Source organism: Astatotilapia calliptera, chromosome 19, assembly GCF_900246225.1.
Source record: "Astatotilapia calliptera chromosome 19, fAstCal1.2, whole genome shotgun sequence".
Lineage (NCBI taxonomy): Eukaryota > Metazoa > Chordata > Actinopteri > Cichliformes > Cichlidae > Astatotilapia > Astatotilapia calliptera.
The window spans coordinates 25,940,240-25,965,889 of NC_039320.1; the positions used below are offsets into that span (position 1 = coordinate 25,940,240).

Below are 25,650 nucleotides of genomic sequence, written 5' to 3' on the forward strand. Positions count from 1 at the left end.
CAGTTAATATAATGAGTTACGTGTAATAAAAAAGATCTGCCATAGAGTTGGGACTCGTAACGTGCTGTAGTCTTGTGCTTTAAACATGATTGCAAAGCTACATTTTTGTCTACATTCACGTTCATTTATTATGTCCGTTAGCATTTTCTTCTGCACTTATATTGACTTAAAATAACAGGTCAGAAGCAGCAGTCATGCTAGAAAGTGATACTTTGGTAAGGTTGCGTGTGTGCTGACACTGAAACAATCCCTGTTCTAAATATAAATCAAATGTAGGGATGAAAAATGAGTTAATCCACCTCTCACTCTGCCTTGAGCTATGAGAAGCCCCCTCTGACAGAACATCAGACGAACGTGGGGGTGGGGGGGAGTCGGCTGGGGGGGTGAATACGGTAGCGCAGAAGTGTGGGCTCGCATGTTTGCTTTTGTTTCTGGAGTGTGCGATATCAAAGGGCTAACTTAGTTAGTGCCAGGTGTGGTTTGTGCGGTTTGTGCACGTGTCCTTGGGATCCCCTGAGAAACGAAACGGAGAGGAGGAAGAAAAAAACAACAACCCATAAGCATCACCACACAGGGTCAGCTGTGCTGTATAAGCCCTGCAACATATCGTGGTGTGCGGTCCACAAGTTCCTAATTGTATAATTTAGTGAAATGCAAATGAAAGATATATATTTTTTTAGATTTAGTGCTTTACATCAAAATTAAAGATTGGTTAGTGTGTAATGGAAACACAAACAGAAGATTAACTTCTGTGCAGGGCGGCACTGATTGCCTCCTGCCAGATTATGAGAAAGGGATAGGATTATTATGGTCTGGTTCTGCTATGACAACAGAGAAAACAGACAGAGGAAAGACAATCAGAGCTCATCAGCCACTTGCCTCACACATTTATTTACCCCAACCCCAAAGAGAAGAGGAGAATTAGCATAATGATTTCTAACCCAGATATAAAGAGGAATTTCTAATTATTTATAACATCTTGGGACCCTCTACTTGATCTGTCCAATAATGTTAACATAATTGCATAAGCTGTCAAAGGATGTTAGAGGGCTAGCATAGGAATGCCAGTGGAATATTACACAGCTTTCTGTACAGAAATGTGAACTCAGGGTCAGAGCTGGGGTGCAGCTTCAGGACGTCGGGGTGCAATCCTAATGTGCTTGCGTGTGAATGTGTCTGGATGGTGTGCGCACACACAAGGAAATGCTTCCCCCTTTGGAAGAGGTTGGTGGGTGGAGAGCACGTTTGCTACGTCCTGTTTGCTTAGATGCACTTTAATGGATAAGGATGTTTATGTTGTGGGAATTATAACGATTAGGTTCGATTCTGACATTAGATGTCAATCTATTTCAGCACTACACTGGAAAAGACAAACAATAGGTTAAAAGAAAAGTTTAGAAAATATCAATGTCAAAATCCTTCAAGCTAAAAGCCCACTCAAGATGAGGATAATTCAAATTCCTAGGCCGAAGCAACCATTACACTGAAACCCTTTATTGAAAACCCCTGAATGCAGTAAAATGTAGGGAATCAGGCAGCAGCGGAGGAACTGCCTCACATACCCTGCCCTTCCTATTGCTAATGCTAGAGTAGTGCGGAACCGGCGCTTTTATTGTGTAGCAATGAAACTCTTTTTCATTGCTCCGTCCTGGAATCAGACGCTGCAGCTGAATAATGCATAAGGCCTCTTGCCTGTACACTATGTAAATAGTCAACAATGGCAACAGTGGTAACAACAGGTTTGGGTCTGCAGGAGTATTATGTAAAGTGGTCAGGGGCAGTGTGTCTGGCTCTCTAGCCTGCTATTGAAGCAGTGGCAGGCCCCTCTGAGCGCAGAGGGACATGGCCTGCGCCCAGAGGGGCCTGGAGGGGACATGCACAGAATTAATGAGACCAATTTAGTGTTGCAGTAGAGTGGCATCTGCTGAACGGTCCTAACGGACTGTTTTAGATTTCACTCCACCCCTAACCTCTTGCCCTTTACTCCTTGCCCCCACCACCTCTCCTCAGACTCTGGACCTCAGTACTAGAAGGTACTCCACACACTGGAGGGCACATAGAAATTGGTTCTGTAAGAATCTATATGATTAACAGGTGCCCATACCAGAGTGGTTATTATATAATAGACCATCTAAACACAATGATGGTGTTTTCTGCATTTACTGGGAGCACCCAGCTAAGCATCAGGTCCAAAATGCTTGTACTTTATACTCTACTCGTTATTTGAATATGGCATTGAAGCTAAGCTGTGCTTCTCCTTCTTCTTCTTCTTCTTCACAGGTAACATAGAATACAGCTGTCCTGCCACAAATGAATGTGAGATCACAAAACGGAGACGCAAATCATGTCAGGCTTGTCGCTTCATGAAATGCCTCAAAGTGGGGATGCTCAAAGAAGGTAAGAAGAGTAAGAACATTTTTTATTATTCTTACACACTCATGTAGCATAGATCTTGTAGCATAGAAGCACACACTTTATACAAAAACAATTGATCAGATCAACAATAGTCTAATACATCATCATCGCGTGCCTGATGTCTTATGACCCACCAAGAAGGCCCATGTTATTTTTTCCTGCAGCAGCTCGTTTTATGCATTTCCACAGTGAGAAATGCATAAAACGAGCTGGCCGGCACAACAGTTCCCAGCCCCTTGTCCTCCCCCTCCTATCCACACAGCAGTAAATAATGTGCAGTTGAGTTGGGGACAGAAATATGCTGAATAGCTTGATCCCTGCCTTTGAGTAATAGAAATGTAACAGTATTCCACTTGGAAAGGCTCAGGCCAGGTCCCTGAGCACACACCCGCAACAGTCTCAGCTCTCCCTGACATATTGATCCACTAAATGTTTTCCGAACATCTCAGCTCTCTTCCTGCGGATGGTTTTTTAAAGTCACGCCAACAGGGAATTCAGTGACAATTAAACATGCTTCCGATGGATTTGTCTGGCTGGTTTTCTCTCCCCCTCCCTTTCCCCACTGACTGACTCCCCCGAGACACAAACCTTGGCTGCTCTTCTAGCGGAGGCACCTGTCCACTCTCCCTCATCCCACTGCACTAGTGGGTGAGTTTTCACCTCCCTTACTCTTTCTGTTTCTGTCAGTTTATCATTTGCTGTTTGCTTGAAATATAAAATAAAATAAAAGATAGACAAATAACATAGAAATGACAATATCTGGAGGGAAGCAGTGTTGTTTTTGTTTTCACTCGTTTTTATTTTGCTTCTCTCTTAAGTGCAGATAAAAGCAGGAAGGGTAGGTTTTTTCATCCCTCACGGTTGGGCGGTGGTATAAATGCTTTGCCAGATAAGAGCTCCGAAATCGAAGATAAATTAAATCCAGTTAAAACGTCCACTTTTAAATTCTCTGCCAAACTCCGTGAAATTTATATACTCTGCTTTTATTCATCCCATTATTCTCTTCTATTGGAGAGTGGGGGATTTATAGATGCATACATACCCAGTCGCGACCTGAAGCCGGAGTCGTAGCCCGTATGGATCCCAACCCAGTAACAGAATCTGCTGGACTGTGCACAGCCAGATAAAGCCTCAATGCCAGAATGACAGAGTAATCGCATTACTATCTGATGAAAAATTTATGCCAATATATCACCTTGGAGAATAAGAGACTACAAAAATATGTAGCCGTTGCTATAAATGAATGACTGGTGTCAGGTCAGGCTAAAAATGAGCGTAAAACCCGAATATGCAGAGTACGGCTAAGCCTGAGGTTCTAATGCACTCCTCTGTGTACTCAGCACATTATCAGAATAAGAATAATTCTTCTCCTTTACATAGTGGCTGTCATCACCGCACGGCAGCTATTGTCACTGTGCGTGATTAAAGTCATGTGCTGGTGTTCACAGATCCCTCTCATATAACTGATTTTTGTCACAGTCGAAATTATGAAACATGCTGGCTGTGATCAAGAAAACGAGCGTTTGCTTGAGCTCTTGTCTTGGGGCTGTGTCACCAAGACTAAATGGAAAGAGAGACACGTGGTCTGTGCCGACTGTAAGCTCAATGAAGCCGTCGGCTCAGGAAATGGTGGCAACCGCTCATGTGGCTCTGGTTGCAACTTACTTTCATTACTGCAGAAAGGTCACATTGTGTCTCAATGGAAAATTGCCTAATTATAACTTTATAGCCCCAACAAAGTGCATTGCTGACCCCCCAAAGAAACATAAGTTTAAATCCTTCACTAGATTTAAACAAAAAAATAAAACAACTTAAGATTTCACGTCTCTGTTCTGTGTGGGTACACCTGTGAAAGCAAAGCCACTAAAGCCACATTTGGCACTTCAATATTGGAAACCGGATAGGAGGCATAAGGAAAATGGTCTTGGAAGATCAGCAGTCCGATTACAGGAGGCCTGCCTGAACCTTGTGTTGAGTAGCTGTACTTTCCCTTGACTGTGTAAAGGAGGAAGTGATCAATAGACTAATCAAATGTCAGATGCAACAGGTTTTTCCTCTGATCAATGGAAACAGATCAGAGCTTAGAGCAAGAGAGAAGACAAGATAGTATTGAGAGATTAGACTGACATCATTCAGTGGCAGTTGCTGTCCACCACGACTTCCTTTCTCTCGCACACTCACACTACTGTACATGCCTCCACATGCAAGAATGGGCAGGTATATTTTACATAGTGCTTTTTCTAGTCTTACTGGCTGCTCAGAGCTCAAGAAAATCGACCATTTCTGTAAAGTTAATATATATTTTTATCTGCACATCCACAGCATTGACCAAAGACAATAGCTTTTTGTTCCATTGTCCTAATTTTGGAATACTGTGTGTTAAAGGAATCGTCTGGTTTTGCAAGGAAGCAGTGCGACAGCTGTGAAGATTTGCTGAACAAAGGAGTGTGTCTGTACTGATTAGGGCTGCCACAAACGATTATTTTGATAGTCGACTAGTCACCGATTATTTATGCGATTAGTCGACTAATCAGATCATCATCCATTGGACGTAAAACTACAGCTTATTGCACCAGCAGCATCTGCTCTTATATAACTATCATTAGCTTACAGCTTTAAGCTTTTAAGGTGCTAACTAAAAATAAAGACAAGATGATAGTTTATTCAATTTTAATGAAATTTGCAGATTGTTTCGGTAAAGTTTAATAAACTCCTTGCTATCTAAAATATAACAGGACACCGGAGTAAACTCTCCAGCATCTCACACTTATGATAATCAGCTGTCTGCTTGACGTTTATTCAGCTGTGTAAAAACTATAACTTTAATCTCAGCCAAACCGATTTACTCAGGAACAAATAAAATACAAAAAAAAAAAAAAAAAAGCCAAACAACAACATTTTTAATTTATCTAAGTGACTCATATATATTTAACCTGAGTCGCGAAAGATGGCGGTGGGTTTGAAAACAATTTGCCGGGAGTCCGGTGTTCTCACGGCGCTAGTGAGCCTAGCCCCCGGCTAGCTATCGAGCTAGTGGGTAACAGACGTCTCCGAAAACGTCGGAGCGCTTTTGAAAATATGTGGTGTCCTGATAAACTGAGCCGATATTTGAGGTTTACACAGCTACATTCTCGCCTGAAAATATGTTAAACGTTTATTTTGTGACCCAGAAAGAATAATAAGAGTAACATTAAAACTAACTAGCTGCCGCCATTGTTGGAAACTAAGCTGGGCCGCGCTATGAATTCTGGGACACAGCTGCTTCTTCTTCTTCGGGGTTTAACGGCAGCTGGCATCCTTGTACATGCTGTGCTGCCATCTTCTGTTTCAGTCCGTTATTACACTCTTAAATCCTGCTATTATTCCTGCGTCTTTTGTGATCGTACAAAGCTTCAAACGACACGTCGACTATTAAATCAGTCGTCGACGATTTTGATAGTCGACGTAATCGTGACTAGTCGACAAATCGTGGCAGCCCTAGTACTGATATGCAATACATTTTCATGCAGAGAACAAGCTCTAACAGTCAGTTATAGTAAAACGCACAACATACAAATGGAAAAAAAAATGTTTAGTGAAGTAAAGTACTAAACGTCATTTCTTCAAAGTTGTGTGCACCAGTAAGATGAATCCAGTCTGCTTCTAAGATCTATAATTGAAATAAGTAAGTAACAGGAGGCCTCCACTGTGGCAAACATCACTTGAAATGTTTTTTCAACAGTTTAATTTAGACTCTGAAGTGAGGTTTAAGTGCCGTTTAGTCTTTTCAATTAGCAGTACGAGCAAGGATGTCAGCTCACGAGGGATACTGTAGCTAACCTGTAAATGGAGTATGTGACAAGGGTGTCACTATGGCAGCCTCTGGGGTCAGCAGATGAGGACGGGGGGCAATGCGTGACAATTTTTCCGCTACCCCTGCTCATCACCACTCGTGATTAAAAATGCTGCGATGCACTTAGAAGCATGCAAAGCTGGCAACGAGGGCCCTTTGAAATAGTGCTGACGGCAGTTTAGCGGGCGGCTTCCTTGAAAGGCAAGGTTCACCATGCCTTGCCATGTGGCCTTCTGATTTTCCCAGCTAAAATAGGGACCGCCTAAGCCCCCCTTGGCATTGCCAACCATCCCAGACATCCTGACACTTTCCCCAGGGAGAGACACCCAGAACAGGTGAGGGACTCAAAATAAGGACCCCTACCGCATAAAGTGAGTGAAGACAGGCCCTTTTGTAGGAGTGTGCTCGGAAGGGGATTATTATTGTTTTTGGAGAGAAAGAAGAGCTGTAGGTCAGCTGGCCCCAGCCCCCACCTCGAGGCCTGTGCTAATCCGTGCACAAATGCCAGCCGCCTTGGCCAAAAGCCCCCTCCCTGAGCACCCTCCTTTGAAGAGATGATACCCGAGCTCACCCGCTGCTACCCTTGCTGCACTGTGTAGTGGGCCATAAAACAGCAAGATGACTGTGGATGAGGTGGCACTCAACTCGCTTTGCACATTTATAACGCACCTACTGTTTACTCTGGAGGGAGCACAACAGACTGGCCAGAGTCGGAGCGCTTAAAGCGTCACCAAAGGGGCATATGAACCTCACAAAGGCCCCTATAAAAGTCCTGGCTATAGTACCTGACAGCATGAGTGAATGAATCTGTCTGGCTGCTCTTAATCACTCTCTCTTCCTCTCTGCCTGTGTCTGGCCCTGTTGGACAGTAAAATGAGACAGGTTAGTGCGGAGCTTTAATTCCAGTCAGCATCTGTTAATTATGGCCAGGACTGTTCTAATTAAAAGAGGCACCCATCTACCTCCGTAGTTGGCTTTATGCTGGCTGACACAGCCACACGACTCAACCGGCAGAGAGGAACACGGAGAGCAGAAGCGTTGCCACCTGGCAGCAGCCAAGCTCATCTGGAGAGCCGGAAGAAACTGTAGAAAGTGGTGATAGCACATTTGACAGGACATGCATCCAAGAATAACGGTATTTTAGCTAATGCAGAAAGTTTTTAAGCAGTAGCCCACAACACTGCCAGAATTGATTGCTTGAGACAATGCACATAAAAAATAAATTGTCACCAAGTATCCACGCTTGTGCATGAAATACAGGTAGTTGATGTCAGATGATTCCCTGGTACTCACTGGGAAGGATAGGCTCTGCTGGGAGTTGGGGGTAATTAGGTTAGTAGGTTGTCAGTGTCAGGAAATTGAAAGACAGTCCTAATCAGATTTGTGTTTCTAGGGAATCAAATAATTTATATAAGTAGAAAAAAATCTTTGTTTCATAGTTACATGTTAATACAACTTACTGGACTCCCCATTCACACAGAGAGCGAGTAGGGCTTTGTGTCTGTTGTATATAAAAATCAGCTATTTTGCATAAATCTGCTGCTGAATTCCTCTTTGTTAAATGAAGGCCACCACTTCTATCTTACATCATCTGATTTTCCCTTTCCCCATCCGTTCACCGGGCGACCTCCAATCGCCACGCATGGGACACATCCAAACTCATCCTCTCCAAGAGCACTTGCTGATGGGCAAATTGTATTAGGCTCATTTGCAGTGGCCACACAATGCCCAGGTTTGACACCGTCCTCCCTGTTATAAAGTGATGAAATCATCAAGGAAGTGCTCCAGCTGCGGGTGTTGTTCACTCAAAGGACACGGGAGGCTGACAAATTAACTCCTCCTCCACCGCAAGAATTTCATTGAGCCTTTTTCCTCATCCAACCTTTAGTATTAAATTTGTTTGCACGTCTGTGTAAGGGGGTGGTGGTGTTACATTATGCATACAAGGTAAATTGAACAGATTCTCCTTCTCAGCTGGATTAAGATAGCCGGTATGTTTAGACTGTCCGGTGGCAGTGACACAATTCCAAATAAGGGCATGCAGGATATAAATGTTTGCATACAATTTCATTAAATGGCCAAATACCTGCCGAGTGGCATCAAATGAATAGAACGGCACAGATGAAATATGTTTACAATGTTGAAAATTAATAGAATAGAAAAGACATCTTAATAGAAACATTCTTATCAAATAATGAGATAATAAATAACTTATGTTATGATGAGGCCAGCTTGACATTTACAGTATCAGTGTGGAACCTGGCCCCCTAGGTGTGGCTGCGGATGATAAGGCCTCGGTGCTACTCCTGTGAAAGAGGGGTGAAATAAGGGTCTTTTATTGGAAAGCAATACCTAGTTATCTATCTGCAGTATGACAGTGGATGCTTTGTACACTGTATGTGTGACTATGTCTTTGCTTGTTGGCTGGTTAAGTTTCTGTTTGTGGATATTGAAAAAGGACACACCTGAGCACACACACACACACACACACACACACACACACACACACACACACACACACACACACAAGCAAAGAGGCAAGTGGCTGGCAGCTAATTAGTATTCAGTCTGCCTCACCCCAAAAGCTAAATAATTAGAGGGCCAGTCTGTGAGATCATTGACCCTGCGTTAAATATTCATATGTTTAGACCTGCTCTGGGCTCAGCTGTGTCACAGTAGACCAGCCAGGCATGGACCACATATGGGAAGCCTGCCGCGACTCTGACACATCCCCACACACACACACAGACACACACACACACTGAAAGTATGCTCATACACACGGACACATTTTTATACCTCTACGTAGTCCTTTTATATTCCTTACATACAAGCTAAAGGCCAGCACTGTAGCTCACATTTACTTTAATATATTATAATATAGAATATGTGAGGGTGTAATTTTGAACCATAATCCTATATTTTTGTCTTTACAACTTCATCACAATTTACACGGCGGTCTTATCTTTTCTTTCTTAGGGGTTCGTCTGGACCGTGTGCGAGGGGGCAGACAGAAGTACAAGAGGAGGTTGGACACAGAAAACAATCCGTACCTGGGCCTGACGCTCCCTCCTCCCACCAAAAAGCCTCGTGAGTACCCCCCACCCCCCGTCAATAGCCCATTGTCTCTTTCTTCCGCTGCCTCTCCTCTACCAGGCGAGCAAGCAAGTAAAACTGAGATAAAATTCTAGGACAGACTCGCGTTCCTCCATCATGTTGCATGTTTGGACAGTTGAGAGTTCGTTTGTCGTAAATATAGGCCACGTATTGTTCTGCTCGGAGCCGAGTTACGATAAGTCTCTGAACAGATGACTGATATTAAAGAGTGAGAGATCTCGAGGACACTCCTGTCTCACATGTTTTTTGCACACTGCAAATTTCCTTTGCACAATGTGGCGTTTCCTTCACACACACAGGCAAAAAAAAGGGAAGGTGGGACCACCATGCTACTGTTTCGTCATGTTGTCATGCATATCAGTGTTGCACATCTGTGTGCCTCTCTAAGCATTACGGTGAAATAACCTTTGACCTCTCCTTTTTTTTGACACCCCCACCCTCCTTCCTCTTCAATCCAGTCACAAAGATAGTGTCTCACCTGTTGGTGGCAGAGCCAGAGAAGATCTATGCCATGCCTGACCCCACCATGCCGGAGAGTGACATCAAGGCTCTGACCACGCTCTGTGACCTGGCTGACCGCGAGCTGGTGGTCATAATCGGCTGGGCTAAACACATCCCAGGTACAATACATATAAAATATTCTCTTATTGTCTTATTTCAAGGCATGCTCCTTTTCAATACTGTTTTATTTTTCCTCTTTCATCTCTCTTTGCCCCCAGTTTTAAACTTGCTCTGTGAAAATAAACATGCACTCACACGTAGATAATTAATGACAGCAGCTCATACAGCCTCCGGGTGCGTGGAGGATTGAGGGGTGTGCAAAATGGACATCGCTGTGCGAGAAACAAATCAATAGAGTGCATTTTAAATCCCTCCATTCAATGGAGAAGGGGGGACACAGACCCGGTGCCATTGTATGTTGTAATCACCGGGGAGATTAAGAGCAAAGTTGGGGACCTGCCCAGTCAAACAAGACATCATATCACACACAGGCACACATATGCACACATGAATGCACACAAGTGCAAGCACACACACATATTGAATTATTGATGGGCATAATCATGTTTCTTCCTTGCCCCATAGACATTCTGATAGAGGAGGTGTTAGGTTATAAGAGGCTGTTGAATTGAGGATAGGCCACCTCACATCAGCAGAGATTTTGCTTCCTTCGAGAGTTTTTCCTCTGATTTTGACAGAGTACATGTTGTTTAGCTGTTCTTTTTTGGCAACTAAAGCAGATTCCCGCTTGATCTTTCGCTCGACCCCCATAACTCTGTAGCACTGCAGTGCTGTAGAGACAAAGCGGTAACAAACTAAATCAATGTGTCCCTCGGTGCCAACGCCATAACCTCTTCTTCTCATCAGCATAACTTGGACAGGCATGCATCTGTCAGCATGCAGGAAATGCACGACATCATTACAACACTGACACATATGCACACTCTACGCATGGCACACACATGAAAAGTTTATTTATTTTCACTGATACAAAGTGGACTCTTAGTGACCTCGGGGTGGTGCATTGTGTACCGATAGGTATTAGAGTACTTCTCAGAAGAAGGGGTATTAATCAGGTACAGATCTGATAGTAAGGAGATTAGAGATGGATACGGTCCCAGCCCCTGGCCTCAGCCCCAGTCCCTTACGCGACTAAACCATTTGGATCACTCCCCACAGGCCATGCATGGTCAGCAGACTGAGAGTTTAACCAAGGAGCTTACTCAGGACTGGATCACAGCTGACCCGATAACACACTCTCATCATTGTGACCCAAAAATTACACCAGTGGCGCAGACATGCACAAAATTGACAGCATTCCCAGGCTGACTGTAGAGTACAGACAGGAAGAATCGTCACTAGTGCAAACTTGCATTTAGAGAGAATAAAGAGAGCATTAGTTTGTATTGTTCAGAGTCAGAAATGTTTCTTCTTCATAGATGGTCCTTTTAGCCAATTATTTAAAAAACACTAATATACAAGTATTAAAGGTTTTATCTCGCATCCCTGAAATGCTTCATCATTTTAATATGTGTACATGCTTACTCGGATTTTGTGTGTCGTGGTGTTGAAACGTTGCTAATCAGATTATACTAACACGTATTGTACAGTGGATAGATTCATAACGTTAATGGGATTTGCCCCATAGATTGCAGCTGACGACTCGTCATTCCAAATGTGGCGATAATGATCATTTAACCCAAAACCTGAAGCACTAAGCCCGACTGTGTGCTCCACTGTGAGCCGGCGCGTGGAACTATAGCTGCACTAACTGATTTGCCCTAAATAATCTGCACTGGCTGCACGTTGACAAGACGGAAGCAGATTTTTCTCATCTGCTTCTGAAGAAGACTCGACACTGGTTTCGTTTGTGGCCACGTTTTAATGCTTTTGTTCGTAAAACCACACTCATTCTTGTTAAATAACAATTTAAGAGGGCAAAAAAGGAGTTCCACTTCAACTAAGTGCTCGGTCCGTGTCTGCATTAGGGCAGTGGGTGTCCTCTGGCCATGAAATGGCTGCATAATTGAGTTGTACATGGCTGAACCTGATCAGAGACGGTTCACTGGTTGAGCGAGACTCCATGCGCTAACACTGCATGCACCAGCGGTACCTCAGGGCAGCCTACCACGCTCCGCTCCTACTATATTTCTCTTCTCCAGCTACGACAGGGAAGAGAAGGAGGGGAAAAAACCTGCTGATTGTATCCTGATAGATTTTTGTGGCCTTGGGCAATGGAATTAAAGAGATTAACTGTTCATTATGAAGTAGACCACATTGATTAGGCCACTGACAGATGGGCCAGCAACTGAAGTCTGAGTGTAACAATTTAAATGTCATGAAAATTGGCAGTTACCTTCTCCCGATTGATTTTTAATTTCTCCTATTTTCAGCTAACATTTGGAACGAGTTTGAAAAGTGGCGTAATGTTGAGAAGAGTAGCCCTATTGGGTTTTAATGGGAGGACAATTGGAGGATAACAAAGCTGTGTCATTAGTGGAGCCGATATCTGCCTTACAGGCTCCGATGTCGACTTTGTTATTTTGGCCGTGAAAGGTCGGCTTACATACGTGAAGTTCTTTTCAGGTGTTACAGAATTCTGCAATTTTAGGCGAAATAAGAACACGTTCAGTTGTTCAGATCAGCGTGGTGTCACATATCAGTCCTTTTTAACAGGTTTGCCATTGCAAAACTGCAGCCTTGCCCTCATCTGAAGAGCATCTTTAATTAACTGATAATCACCGCTGAGCTTTTAGACACTTGTGTCACTGCTCCAAATGGCAGCACAAAGTAACACGGCTGTTGCCTTAGGGGCACGGGGTCATTAGGAATAGTGTTAGGGCAACGCTGACAGATGGTTTGTTGCTCCTAAGGTGCTAACAACCTTCGACACACATAGCAATCCTCTGGCCACCCCTTCTGGTCCCTTCCATCAATTTAGAGCTGCATTTTCCTCTGTCCAAGACGTTTAGTGAGCAACTAAGTGCCCTGACCACTTCAGTACACTAGAACCTGCTTACCAACTTGACACTGCTGCCTTCCTCAGCAGCAGTGAGTTTCAAGTGTAACCCCCCATAACCCTGTGCTTTCCCCACATGCCTTCACACCCGCAGTGGGAATGTCATGTGTTCATATGTAAAGAGTGCCGTGCCTGTTGTTTATACAAAAGGTGCTCGTTGGTTGGTGCTTGCCAGCTCACCTCCCAGCTTCCCAGCTCCGAGTGTTTTCAGCTGGGAGTTCTCTCAGGGCTAAAGGGCCAAGCAAACACTGACACTGTCCTACTTTGCACCATACAAAGAAAACACGTTTCAGTCAGGACCAATATAGTCAAAGGATTTAAGGTGGATGTGGGTTGCAAAGCGGATTGCAGATGCATGACAATTGTATAGGTAGACTAAAGGAACTTAAATAGTGTGCGCAGTGTGACGGTGCCAATTGGATGCATAAATGGGTATCATCTGAACAATAAAGTGATGTTGGCTGACACTGAGTGAGGATTGTTTATTTCTCAGGTCTGTTTACATTTGTAACGTTAAGAAGTTCATTTGTCACACAGCTTTAATTATAATGAATTATTATAAAATATACACGCAAAGGATTTTCTCGTATTAGATTCAGGCCAGAGGAACCTAATGAATCAGACTAGTTTGCATTGTTCTTTTCATCGCTGGTGTTTTGGGAATATTCATCGTCTGTGCTTTATTGGATTTCAGTTCATCAGCTTCTGCGTCTGACACACAACTGCTTGGCGCGTTATTTGTTAGCACCGAGGCACCGATGTCGAAAAAAGATTGTGCCTCTTGTACGTTGTCTTGTTTTTGTCAGCTCAACCCTCCACTATAGTCGCCTGGCCTCCTTCACCCCCCCCCCCCCCCCCTCCTCCTCCCGGGCTCCTGTTTTCTCTTTGCCATTAAATTGTAAAATCTACTTACTGTGTTGCCAGCCTGATCCCACTCGAGCTGCGTAATCTCCTTGTAATAGAGTGTGAATACTGCCTGGCAATAAATCAGCACCTCATCAGTGCACTTTATTAAATATAGACACCAACAGACAGCTCTTAGTATATTCAATTTACCCTCTGACGTAGGCTTCAACACAGGAGATAAAGACAGATTGAGCAATCAGGTGGATGCTGAGGCCTGAACCCAGTCAGAGAGTGGAAGGAAGGCAGAACCCCCCAATCTCATGCAGGGAGATTGAGATGGGGGACAGGAAGCCAACAGTGTGCAGGACCAGGAAGCCAAGCTTGTTTAGTTATTGTGACAGATGTATAGCTAGGTACATCCGGCGCTGTTATATACATATTTTTAATGACAAAAATAGATCAAATTTAAATACTTTCTTAAACTTTAACATGTGTGGATAATCTTTTTGTGTGAAATCTTTTTTGCCGATGTGCCTTTAAGTGATGATCAGCAGAGAGACATACCTCATTAAGCAGTGTTACTTGATGGCAGTGGAGATAAATTATGTGTAATTATAGCAATGATTAAAGCCTGATTCGTCCTGGTCTTTGGGGCTAAGAGATATGTAAAGTCAGTAGTGGCCAGTGGGACCCTGGGGAGAGCTAAAGACTTTGCTGCCCGGGTCAGGAGGTTATAGGGTGCAGATTAAAACAAGGGGATTACTGTATTTAACGTTTTTCAACCTCATAACATTCACAGGCTGCTGGTCAAATCACCCCATTCTCCAGCTACTTACAATGGGATAATGGGCTGGTTATCACGTCAAAAGAAGGCTGATAGGCGCTTCCTGAAAACGCAATTAATTTTCAGTCATCAACCTCTTTTTCACCTAGTCAGCTTGTATTGACTAGACTTTACTCAATAATTTTTTTTAAAAAAAGCAGCATTTCGTGTCATCAAATCAATGTCCAGAGAAAGCTCGCAGCAAACTGAGCTGTCTGTGTTGTACATGTGGCTGGATTTCAGGTCAAATTATTTACGTCAAGCACAGCAATTTATTACCAAGCTGCTATTGATTGGATCCTCCTGACGCCGTCATATAAATGCAAAAAAGGGTCATAGTCGGCATGAGAGTTATATGCACAAAGGTCCATGAAGACGAGTTTGCGCCATCTGTAAAATTGCTCAAAATGGACATTTCTTCCTATATTGCTTGTATGTCTTGTGTGTCACACTTGGAAGTGACAAGAATCCATGCAAAACAGAGGTGCACGCACATTTTCCCCAGTCCTTTCCCCCTTTTAAACTGTTATCTGAAATAAAACAAAACAACAACAAAAAGCTTTGATATAGAATAAGCTTATGGCAGTGTGATCATTCAGCCCAGTTTGAGGTTAGAAAAAAGAAAGATGTGCTCAACCTCTGGGGTCCTGTTAGGGGCAGTTTTACTCTAACTGGAGCCCGGAGAGCACTTGACTTGGCTGAGGTGAGATTGCCGCTGGGCAGAAGTCTTCAGGGCCTGCTTGTCCTTCTGATATCTGGCCATGATAGATCAGCCCCTGTCCAGCCAGAATTACTCTCTTTCCTCTTTCTATCTCCTTTTTTGCCTTTCCCTTATGCTCTGGTCCCCCTTTGCTCTCTCTCTTCCTTATCTCCCTCCTCCCTGGCCCATATCTTCTCCTCTCTTTTATCCCCCATTTCTCTAGCTCTCTCCCTCCCTCTCTCCCGCCTGCCATCTTTTTTCTTTTTCTCTCCCTCGCTCTGTCTGCTCTGTTGTCTGATTGAGGTTGAGTTACGAGGGGGCTGCAGCTGGAGGGGGCCACCGTGCCTCGTAATTACATCTCTTTTTATTACCCACGCTAATGGCCCTCGGGGAGAGGGAAACAATAATAAATTAATAGAATATGAACTCCAGCTCAACAGAAATCTCCAGCATTTCATTTTGGACAGTCCTGTGCTCTGGCAGATGAAACAGTGCTCTGATTAATCTCTGCAAAGGGTTTAAAGCAGCCGTCTGTAGGTTTGGGCTGCCCCCTCCTGCTCACAGCCGAGGGCTTTTGGGGAGATAAAGGAGGAGATGATGGTTTTGGCTTCTGTTGTTGGACTTTAGTGGTCTGATTTTTGCCCTTTGAGCTATTAATGATGATGCAGTTGACGATTAGGTGGGCCATTATGCGGTGCTGTTTCTTTATCACTCGTATTTATTTGTGCTCCTTTGTCTCGATTGAGTTTTTCATTCACAAGCAGTGTAAAAAAAAAAAGTCGCAGCAGAGAATTTTGAAAGTGAACATTTTCTTTGAGATATAAATGCTCCCTATTTGAGCGGGGTGCTTAAGTCAAAGTGAACAAAGAGAAACTCAAGAGCTGCATTGTTATTATCTCCTCGGCCGCAAAGACTTTCAGACAGAAAGCTGCCGGAGCACTCAGCAGTGGAGTGGAAAAGGCCCTTCAAGCGCACCGACAGGCCTCTGTGATTTGGTCAATATTGTGTCATGTTTGGTCAAACCCCGCCAAGGCAGTGGGCTGGAAATGAAGATGTAAATATTGATATTTCATTAGAGGAAATCACCCACTCCGACGGCACTTAACCGGGCCACCTTCAGAGTGCGGCGGCCGGAGCGGCGTGTGACCTGCGGAGTCGGGAAGTCACTTCATTACTCGATTAAATTGAGTGGAAAAAGGCGAGGCAACGACATGAGATCCCATTTGGAGCGATAATTTAGGCCTTGAAGAGAGAAAATGGAGCAAGGGAAAAACACTACCTCTCCATCTCACAACACTGGATTAAATTCAAGGACTTTTAGCGTCAAAGGTAATTGTAGGCTGCTGGAGCCGCATGTGTGCATATGGCTGAGAGGTGTCTGTTGTATCAGAACAACTCCAAAGCCACTTCAGCGAGCCCTGAACAAGGCCTTCACACGAGCTGTCATATTGGGAACAGCGCTTTAGTTCCGCTTCACTCCTCCTTGGCATTAAAAGGCTACACAAAGCCTTTTCCTGTGATTGTGATGCCAACCTGATGTGGCAATCAAGACCACGTCCACGCTTGCATGACAATTTTGCTCCGGCCAGTCCACATTCTGTCCGACATAATGGCCACGTATGCAGACAAGGAAATAACACAACAAAGAGTTTTAAGATGCTGTCTGGATATGTGTGTAATGGCACAGGCCTTTTTAAAATATGGCTTATTGCCTTCACTGATAATAGTAAAGTGTTGTGAGTGCTTCTGGCAGTTTGAATTGTTGGGTCTAATTTGGACTCTTCAGAGACAACCTCTGACCAGTCCAGCAGGGCACTGGTACCTTTCAGTTAGCACTCTATTTTACTGACTATTGATTCCCCTTCAAAATGTGAAGGCCCTCACATTCTGATCACAATCTGTTAATTAATGTATCCTCCAGCTCTTCCCCTGCAGTGGTCATCACCACGATAAGGGAAATTGAACACTCGGGTACTTCTCTCCCCAGCTCTTCTTTTCCGCCCGTCTCCCTCGCTCGCTCTCATCGTCCCGTTTCTTTTTCGCATTCTCTGACGCTTCCTCATTATGTCTCTTATTCTTCTTAAGCTGCATGCGTGCGTGTGTGCGTGCGTGTCTATGCGTTTATGTTGTCCTGGCAGAAAGAGATAAACATCAGGTTGGTGGCTGCACCCTAGTAAGATCATTTATATTTAAGAGAAAATGTGGAATGCGGGTGCAGTGAGCGCTCTGGTCAATACTGTAATCTATCGCCCTTAAATCACACAACGGCTACGCAAGTGTGGCAACAGCAAACTTGTAAAAGCAATCTTATTAATCGGGGGTGGAGCCGAAGAGCCTAATATGCTGTCAGAATGAGGCGCCTGCAGGAACGCTGTGCAGGAGGAGGGGAGGTGGGAGATTGGGGGGAATGAATATGGGGAGTGTTGGGGGATGTCATGCGGTTTATTGACAGCTAAAGGGAGCTACGAAGGGAAAAAGGGACGAGACGATTCCTCTCTGGCTCTTTTTTTTTTGCTCTTATTAATTTGTTTGAATTTCTCACAGCTCATCTTTCAGGGATCTCACACTTTGTTTGATTTAATGTTCTATTCTGAGCATATGTCGTGGCGTTGGGGTAGAAAGAGACGGAGGTGTATTGTCCTCGTGCCGATTTCAGCTTTATTCTACTGCTGTCGAAGAGTTTGGCCCTGGGTTTAAGCAGGCCTTTGGGCATGACTTGCACCATGTGACCCCGGCTTCGTTTGTGTCTCTTGATGTGCGTCGTTTTACGTTTATGCATTCATGTGCATACATGTAGATGCCTTTATCTGAATATGCATGCATGTCTGTTTTCTTGCACTTCCGTGGATGTGTGTGTGTGTGCATTCCCTCATCACCTCCTCTTGTTACACAGTGCGTGTCATGTCCTCAACCCCTCCAATGAGGATGTGTCTTGGTGCTAATCCCCCCTCACACCAATACAAGAGTGACAGGATACAAGGGGTAACCACATGGCTTTGTGTATCCCGGACCTTTGCACTGATTTACTGTCCTCACTTACACTAAAGCCCACTCAAGTGCTCTGACACCAGCTTCAAAGAGGACCTTGCACTGTGCATTTGAAATTAAAGACCACTCGCTAACATGTGCATGTACATGTGTATTTGTTTTACTGATCGCATCTCCGACATCCTACGGTTTTAGCTTTCTTTCCCTCTAATAAAGAAGATTTTTTCTAAATCGTGGAAGAGATAAAATTACGTACATCACATAATTGCTCTTTTTTTGTCCTTTTCTTTAACATTTGACTAGAAATATAAGCTTGCAGATTGTGCTCAGGTTCTCTCGCTCAACTTCCCCTTCTCTTCCTGCCCAGGCTTTTCTACTCTCTCTCTGGGAGACCAGATGAGTCTGCTGCAGAGCGCCTGGATGGAGATCCTCATCCTCAGCATCGTGTTCCGCTCGTTGCCGTACGAAGACGAGCTGGTGTACGCCGAGGACTACATCATGGATGAGGAGCACTCGCGGCTGACGGGCCTGCTCGACCTCTACGTGTCCATCCTGCAGCTGGTCCGCAAATACAAGAAGCTCAAAGTGGAGAAGGAGGAGTTTGTAACCCTCAAAGCCATTGCTCTTGCCAACTCAGGTGGGTTATCTTCAGCACAGTGACGCATCATATATGACACGGAGTGTGCTTGAGTTTTTATTGAAATACATTTTATTTTATACTAATGTAGACTAAAAGAGAATCCTCAAAAGAGTTAAATTACAATATAAATAAAATTGGAGTTTTTAATAATTTGATTTAAAAATTTTGGGGAAACCAAATATATAATTTTTTAAAACTAATTTTTTTTTTTTATCCAACATTTCCTCTATTTTTGTTTAAAAAAAATCACCTTTCTTTAGTTTAATCACTTATATAAAAACGATTGTAAAATAAAAGCCATGTCTGTAATTAAAATATTTTGTTGCATTTTGTTTAAAAAGTGTAAGTATGCAAATTTGACATACAACAACTAATGAACCATACAGTAATAAGAAGCAATGAAATTTTAAGCTTTTAATTCACCTGAATTAAAACAAATGAATACACGCACACTATCCTAAAAAGGACACAATCTCTGGGCTTAAACAAAAGTGAAGGTTTAAAAATATTCTTGAAAAAAATCCTCATGGGCATTACTCACTCAGGACATTTTACTTTCTCCCGACTGGACCTCTGAGGAATGCACACTAGTCAGTGTAATATGGGTTTTGTCTAACACAGTTTCAGAAATGACATTTCTTAGTTTTTCATGAGTTTTTCAGTGTAACCTTTAGTTTGGAGCGTGAGATGGAGAGATGGAGAGAAGATAAGGCCAGTGTACGAGAAAGAGGGACGGAGGGAGTTTTTTTTTTTTTTTAATTGAACACCTTCAATGTTGTGGTATTTCTCCAGCGCTCCCTCTCCCTCCTCTTTCTCCATCTCCATAACAGTAGCTGCAGGGCACGGCAGCCACGGGAGATAAATTTAGCATTTCATTAGGAGCGCAGGGGGCTGTCAATAAAATGTGTTAAGTCAAATGGAATGAGTATCAGGGCGTGATGGGGCTCGTTTGTTCCAGTGCGAAGCCGGCACGCCGCTATTGACAGGCGCCTTTTTGAGGAGTCCTCCTCTGATCAATCCACGCCTGGGTCACCGGGCCAGTTTTTCCCTTGTTTTGTCCGGGACTGAAAAACGAAAATGCTGATGCTTGGACTTTGCTTTCAGATAACAGAGCGTTGGTAGGGAGGTGAGGTGAGAGGAGGAAGGAGAGATGGGAGGAGGGGGAGGCGGAGGGTGTCCAGAACGTTAGAACAAGGTCTCTGGGAGATCACTCTCCCGGGAGCCCCTCTGTCTGACAGCTGTGAAAATTCATAGCAATTGATTTTGTAATTAGCAGTTTATCAATCGGATCGACGTGGGCTCACTGATGGATTGCGAGGAAATTGTTTCTTCAAAGTTGTTGTTTTCTTTTTTACATTTTAGTCAGCCCCCTCCTCCAGTGTTTGTAAGCTGCTCGCTTTCTCTCGTGCCCCATTTTCTTTCCCATTTGTCGAGATGTCTCCATCCCTGTTTTTATTTTCTCTTCTTCTCCCTCTTTCGACAAAACCTTCCTTTAAAGCGCAGCGCCAGTCAGGTCGGTTGTTAGAGTGTGCGCATGCCTTTGCTGCTGAGAAACTAGAAAGGAAAAAGAAAAGAAAAAAAATTGGTTTGATTTGTAAAAATGCAGCCTGTGTGAAAAGAACAAGAGATAATTATGTCACACCACATCCTCATCGGAGTCTTTTGTTCTTCCATCCCCTCCCTCCTTCACCCCCCCTCCTTTTCCCACATTCACTTTACAAAACGACCTACTTCATTTTACCACTGTGGATTTGAAAACCGTCAGGGTGAGAAATGTCTCAAGGTCTTGGGAATACAGTTGTTCCAGTCAATGAATTTGGGGCGAAGCCTGAAATCTGTTTTGCCTTTTATTGTCCCGTGTGGTAAATTATGCGCCGCCAAGGTGAGTCGAGTCAGGCAGCCAATGACATGCTGCCTCCTGAGTGCCAGATGCCAGTTAACCAGTGAAAGAAAGGGCGACCCCTAGACTGTCCCTGAGAGAGGTGGGAGCAGAAAAAGGCGAAAGTGAGAGGGGAGTACGGTAACACCATGTACAAGAGGATCGCTTGAAAAACAGTGGCACTGTAGCGAAACGTTATAGGAGCGAAGAACACCGGAGGGAAGCCAGACTGAAACTGCAGACAGCTCTAAAAAGAAATGCCAGGAGGTGAGGTGGGAGAGATTTGGACTATCTGAAGCTGAGAGAGAAAGTGAGAGAGTCATATTTTAGCTGTTTGCAGGAGAATGTAGTGAAGTGGACACTTTTCGATAATACAGCGCAAACTCGTGGAGAAATGTCCACATTCATCGCTTTCGCATCCGTTTTGCAGGAGACAGTATCAAAAGGAAGTGTTGCATTCATCTCACGTTTGTTTATGGTGTCCAATTCTCTAATGGAGCTCCCTTTTTTTCCTTTGTTTTTTTTGGAAAACACTCTGTCCTTTGGAACAGTCAGGTGTTTAATGTGTACTCACTCAGCAAAGATTGGATGCTATTCATGCTATTGTTACTGGAGGATAACATTGATTTTCAGTCCCACTGGTCAAGGGCCATATCAATACCCTACCCAATCCACCAAAGAATAAATATATAAATAAAACAAAGCAGATGTTGTTGTTGTGTGTGTGTGTTTTCTTTTTTTATGATCTATTCTTTATCTTGTCAGGGTGTGAGTTATACTGATAATGTGTTCCTAACCTTGCTGCAACTGACCGAGCAGTTAAGATCACTCATGAGATTTTATTTTGTTTTAGAAGACTCTATTTCCCATGACTGCTGTTACATTACCACCGTCTAGAAGAGCAAACTGTATTTCTTACAATTTCCCTTTTCCCTCTTCGTCTCAAATGTAAAAAATCCATCATATTCATGCTCTTTTTTTTTCTTTCTCTCCTTTTTTTTGTCAGACTCCATGCACATAGAGGACATGGAGGCAGTCCAGAAGCTTCAGGACGCGCTCCACGAGGCCCTGCAGGACTATGAGAGCAGCCAGCATCAGGAGGATCCACGACGGGCTGGCAAACTGCTCATGACCCTGCCCCTGCTGAGGCAGACAGCCACAAAGGCTGTGCAGCACTTTTACAGCATCAAAGTGCAGGGCAAGGTGCCCATGCACAAACTCTTCCTGGAGATGCTGGAAGCCAAGGTCTGATCGGAGGGTGGCTGATTGGCTGCGGCAACAGAAAGTGACTTGAACCAAGGCTGAGGGTTCTCAGGAGAGAGGGAGACACCCCTGCTGAATCTGCTAGGCAGGATGGAGACTGACCTCTCTCACTCCTCCTCTTCCTGGAACCCCGGGACACAAAAAGAAAAAAAAAAGGGAAAAAAAGAGCAAATGCAAAACTTGGTTATTAGTATAAATATAAAATGATGCAGATTAATTTAAAATATATAAGAAATACTATGTACAGTAATAATTTTTTTTGTTAATTAACTGTCAGTTGTCATGCTGTATATGAAGAAGGACCCTTCTGCCGCTCAGCATCTGGCAACTACTTCAGCAAGTAGTTGCCAGATCTTGATAACAAGACTTTTTTTTTTTCAGAAAATTTAAAGTTCCAAAAAAATTAAAAAAAAAATGTTCTGAAGAGGTGTCAACCATCATAAACACACCTACTTGTCTAACAGCTGATTTTCTTTTTTGTGGTCTGGAATATAATATTTGTAAATATTTATTATTTGAAAGACTGAGTGTACAGTTCAAAGTCTGGTGAACTTGGTGGCCATTTTCTCTTGTTCTTCTTCTAATGGGGGGAAAAAGAATGAAAGTGGTTACTTATATGTGAACTCTTATCAGTTTAAATGTCCTTGGATATACCTCTCCAGAGCATTATGCCGTGTGATCGTCGTGGATCTATGCTCAGACTGGAAGACTCGCTGGTCCCATGTTTAACCAAACTAGCGTAGGCAGGTACAATAGTCAGTTGTTCCTATTCTGTAGTAACTCAGCAATAAAGCGAGCCATTGGGGAGCCAAGCTTCAGATCCTATCTTTTGTGCGCTTTTCAGTGCTGCTGTTACTAAAAGACCATATTTGCGTAGCCCCGTCTCAGCGGTGGAACACGCCGCTGTACCTCGGTTAACCACCGTTTCTCCTTCTCCAAAGCGGTTTGTGTTGCTGCTGCTCGTGCAAGCCAATGAACCCCAGACTGAACCTCAGATTTGGTCATTGTTTGAGCCTTTGAAAATTGCCTCTTTACATGCAAATGGATGACCTGATTCAGGCTAGGCGAAAGTTAATCAGCGGGTTTTGGTGTGGCAGTATCAAAGGATTTATGCCGAGTGGCAGAGGTCCAGGAGATTCCGTGTTCAAACAATCAGAGGCCCATATGTCAACCACTCTATTTTGGTCTCCTTTAAGCCTGTGGCAGAGTCATCCCACACACTGGGAGCAAGGTGCCCAGCATCTGCTCTCACCATTTTAGACGCCTCCTGTCTTTTAATAGCTGCGCCTGCATTTATAGGACTTCGACGAAACAGAGGTAAATGGCAGGTGCAGAGATGCGGTTGTGGCGTTTCACACTGGGTTTATTTTTAAGCCAGCAGGAGGTTGTTGTGTGCGCAGTGTCGCACCACGATAGACACGTGGAGCACTTCTTGACCTCGCGTTGACACCACGGCCAGCAGCACCCCTCCCGCCGGACGAGAGGCAGGTAGACGTCAGTGAGAAAGAGCTCGGGGTGCTCAAGTATGTACCTGTGAATAGCTATGCAAGAAATAGAGGGTCAGTATGCTACAACGGGTAGCAGCAGCCCATCATTGTGTCAGTGCAAGGTGTGGACTCTGGTGGGAGAGAGATCCCCCACCCCCACTGTGTTTAGCTGTAGGTCCATTGTGCTGGGTGTGAGTAACACTGTAGTCCAGTCCACTGGAGTCATGCCACTGGTCTTCGTGTGAGAGGGAACATGTTGAAGGGGGAATGCTTAGACTGCTGAAGGATTTTATGTGATGTGATAAATTGTGGCGCTGTCACAACAATATGATACCGCGATCAAAGGAATCCCTGACATCGCAGGAGGGTAGAGTTGCCGCCACGCTTGTGATATCAGTGTTTAACACTGATCCAGCCGCCGCCATGACGGTTTTTTTTAAGTAGCAGTCTGATTGGCCGTGCATCCAAGGTTGACCGCCCACTCCCTCTCCAAATTTTCCCGCCCAATTCCAAAACCTGAGTTAGCCGCCATCGAGTAAACGAGCTCCGCTGTAAAGGGTGACATTACCAACTTGACTTGTTTTAACTGTTGTGCAATACAACAGGGACCAATTCTGACTGAAACCATGCTAAAAGCATGCTTTTACTTAGGTTTTGGAGAATTTGTAAGCGATCAAGTGACATATTCTAAATCCGTCTAATCAGTAACATGTATCCTGTATATCAGAACTGTATTTGATTTGCTCCACTGATGACTTTTGTGCTTGTTTCAGTGAAAGCGCGGCATTAATGAAAGCATCTGCAGAAAATCTCGACAAATAGAAATTTGTAGTGGCCTAAGATGATCAGCCATAAGAAACTCGATTAGATTTTTTTTCTTCACCTTGCAATATGACACTATGTTAAGGAAAAGACAACATGTCTTACATTAGAAGCTGTGTCTAAGTGTGTAAATATATCAGCGTCAATACAGTAGGTTGCCGAAATACCACTTAAAAAAAAAGAAGTATGCAGCGCCCTGCTGACTACTACCTCATTATCATTTTGTCAATATTTCTCTGATTCAGCACTTTCTGGTCTTTATCATCCTCACGTCTGTGACACACCTGAGCCATCCATGTTTTTATCAAAGACTTCTTCTCTCCCGCAGTGCTCCTGCCAAAACATTTGTAGTTGTACATCTCCTCCTCCCCGTCATTCTTCATAGATCTCTTTGTAAAGGTAAAGCATGCGTTCACATCGACCATACGACTTGGCCGTCAGTGGGCATGACCCCCACGCTTTGGTTACTAAGCAAGTGTGTGTTTATATGAACATCAGTTTGTCAGAATTGGTCCCTCGATGATGAAACTGCAGACAGGAGCAGGTGACTGATTTGCTGCTTCTGCGCTGTGAGTATTTATGATGTGAAATATATCATTTGGCGATGGTGTACATTGATATCTCTGATCGTTGAAATCACCAATATCTGTGTAACTTTTATGTTTTGATTTTCAAAAAGGTAAAGGATCAATGAATTAAATACTCACCGACCTCTGTGATTATTTTGTGTTCTGGCTTAAAAAGTCTGTCGAGTAAAACTTTGAAGGAAATTTCACATGGATGGTAATGTTTAAGGGTGACAGTTTTTTACAGGGGTTTTTTGTGTGTGTGTTCGCAGCACTGACGCTGTTGTGTATCTACTTAATTCAGTGTAGCAACTTCACCTAACCTTGTCCTCTGCTTGGTGTAAATACCCCCTTTCCACACACACACACATTGAGAGCGAGTTCGGCGATGGGACAAAACAAAGAGCACACAGGAGCTCCCAGAAGACCAGAGATTGGTGGCAGTAAGTGAGGCAAGCCAGTGAGAGATTCACGCAGGCCACCCAACCATCCAGTAATCAACCGCAGCCTCTGCAGGGCCAGGAACTGTTGAAAATGGATCCGTCACAGGAAACAGGCAGACAGACATGTTAACGCTGATGGAGGCGGCGGTGGAGAGTAGGAGGGGAGGGGGGGAGTGAGGGGCTGGAGCGCCATTATTTCAGGAAGCTGATATTACAGGGAGTTAAAGTATTCCCTTCACTATATAATTATAAGAGCCAATTTCCCTTTTTGAAATAACGTCTTGCTAGCCAATTAATCGTGATAATCCT

General features: G+C 43.9%; 1 protein-coding gene across 7 annotated transcripts in view; it reads left to right on the forward strand.

Moving 5' to 3' along the window:
* Window positions 1-22,182, forward strand: part of esrrb (estrogen-related receptor beta) — a 42,265-nt gene extending 20,083 nt beyond the window's left edge. For 6 of the 7 annotated variants that reach the window (XM_026152221.1, XM_026152222.1, XM_026152223.1 and 3 more), the window contains 5 exons: window positions 2,281-2,406; window positions 9,227-9,337; window positions 9,823-9,984; window positions 18,609-18,878; window positions 21,767-22,182. In XM_026152221.1, coding sequence (XP_026008006.1) covers window positions 2,281-2,406; window positions 9,227-9,337; window positions 9,823-9,984; window positions 18,609-18,878; window positions 21,767-22,011 — 914 coding nt within the window. In that variant the 3' untranslated portion in view covers window positions 22,012-22,182. The remainder of the gene's footprint in view (window positions 1-2,280; window positions 2,407-9,226; window positions 9,338-9,822; window positions 9,985-18,608; window positions 18,879-21,766) is intronic. The other variant, XM_026152219.1, reaches the window with a different exon arrangement.
* Window positions 22,183-25,650: the final 3,468 nt, after the last annotated feature.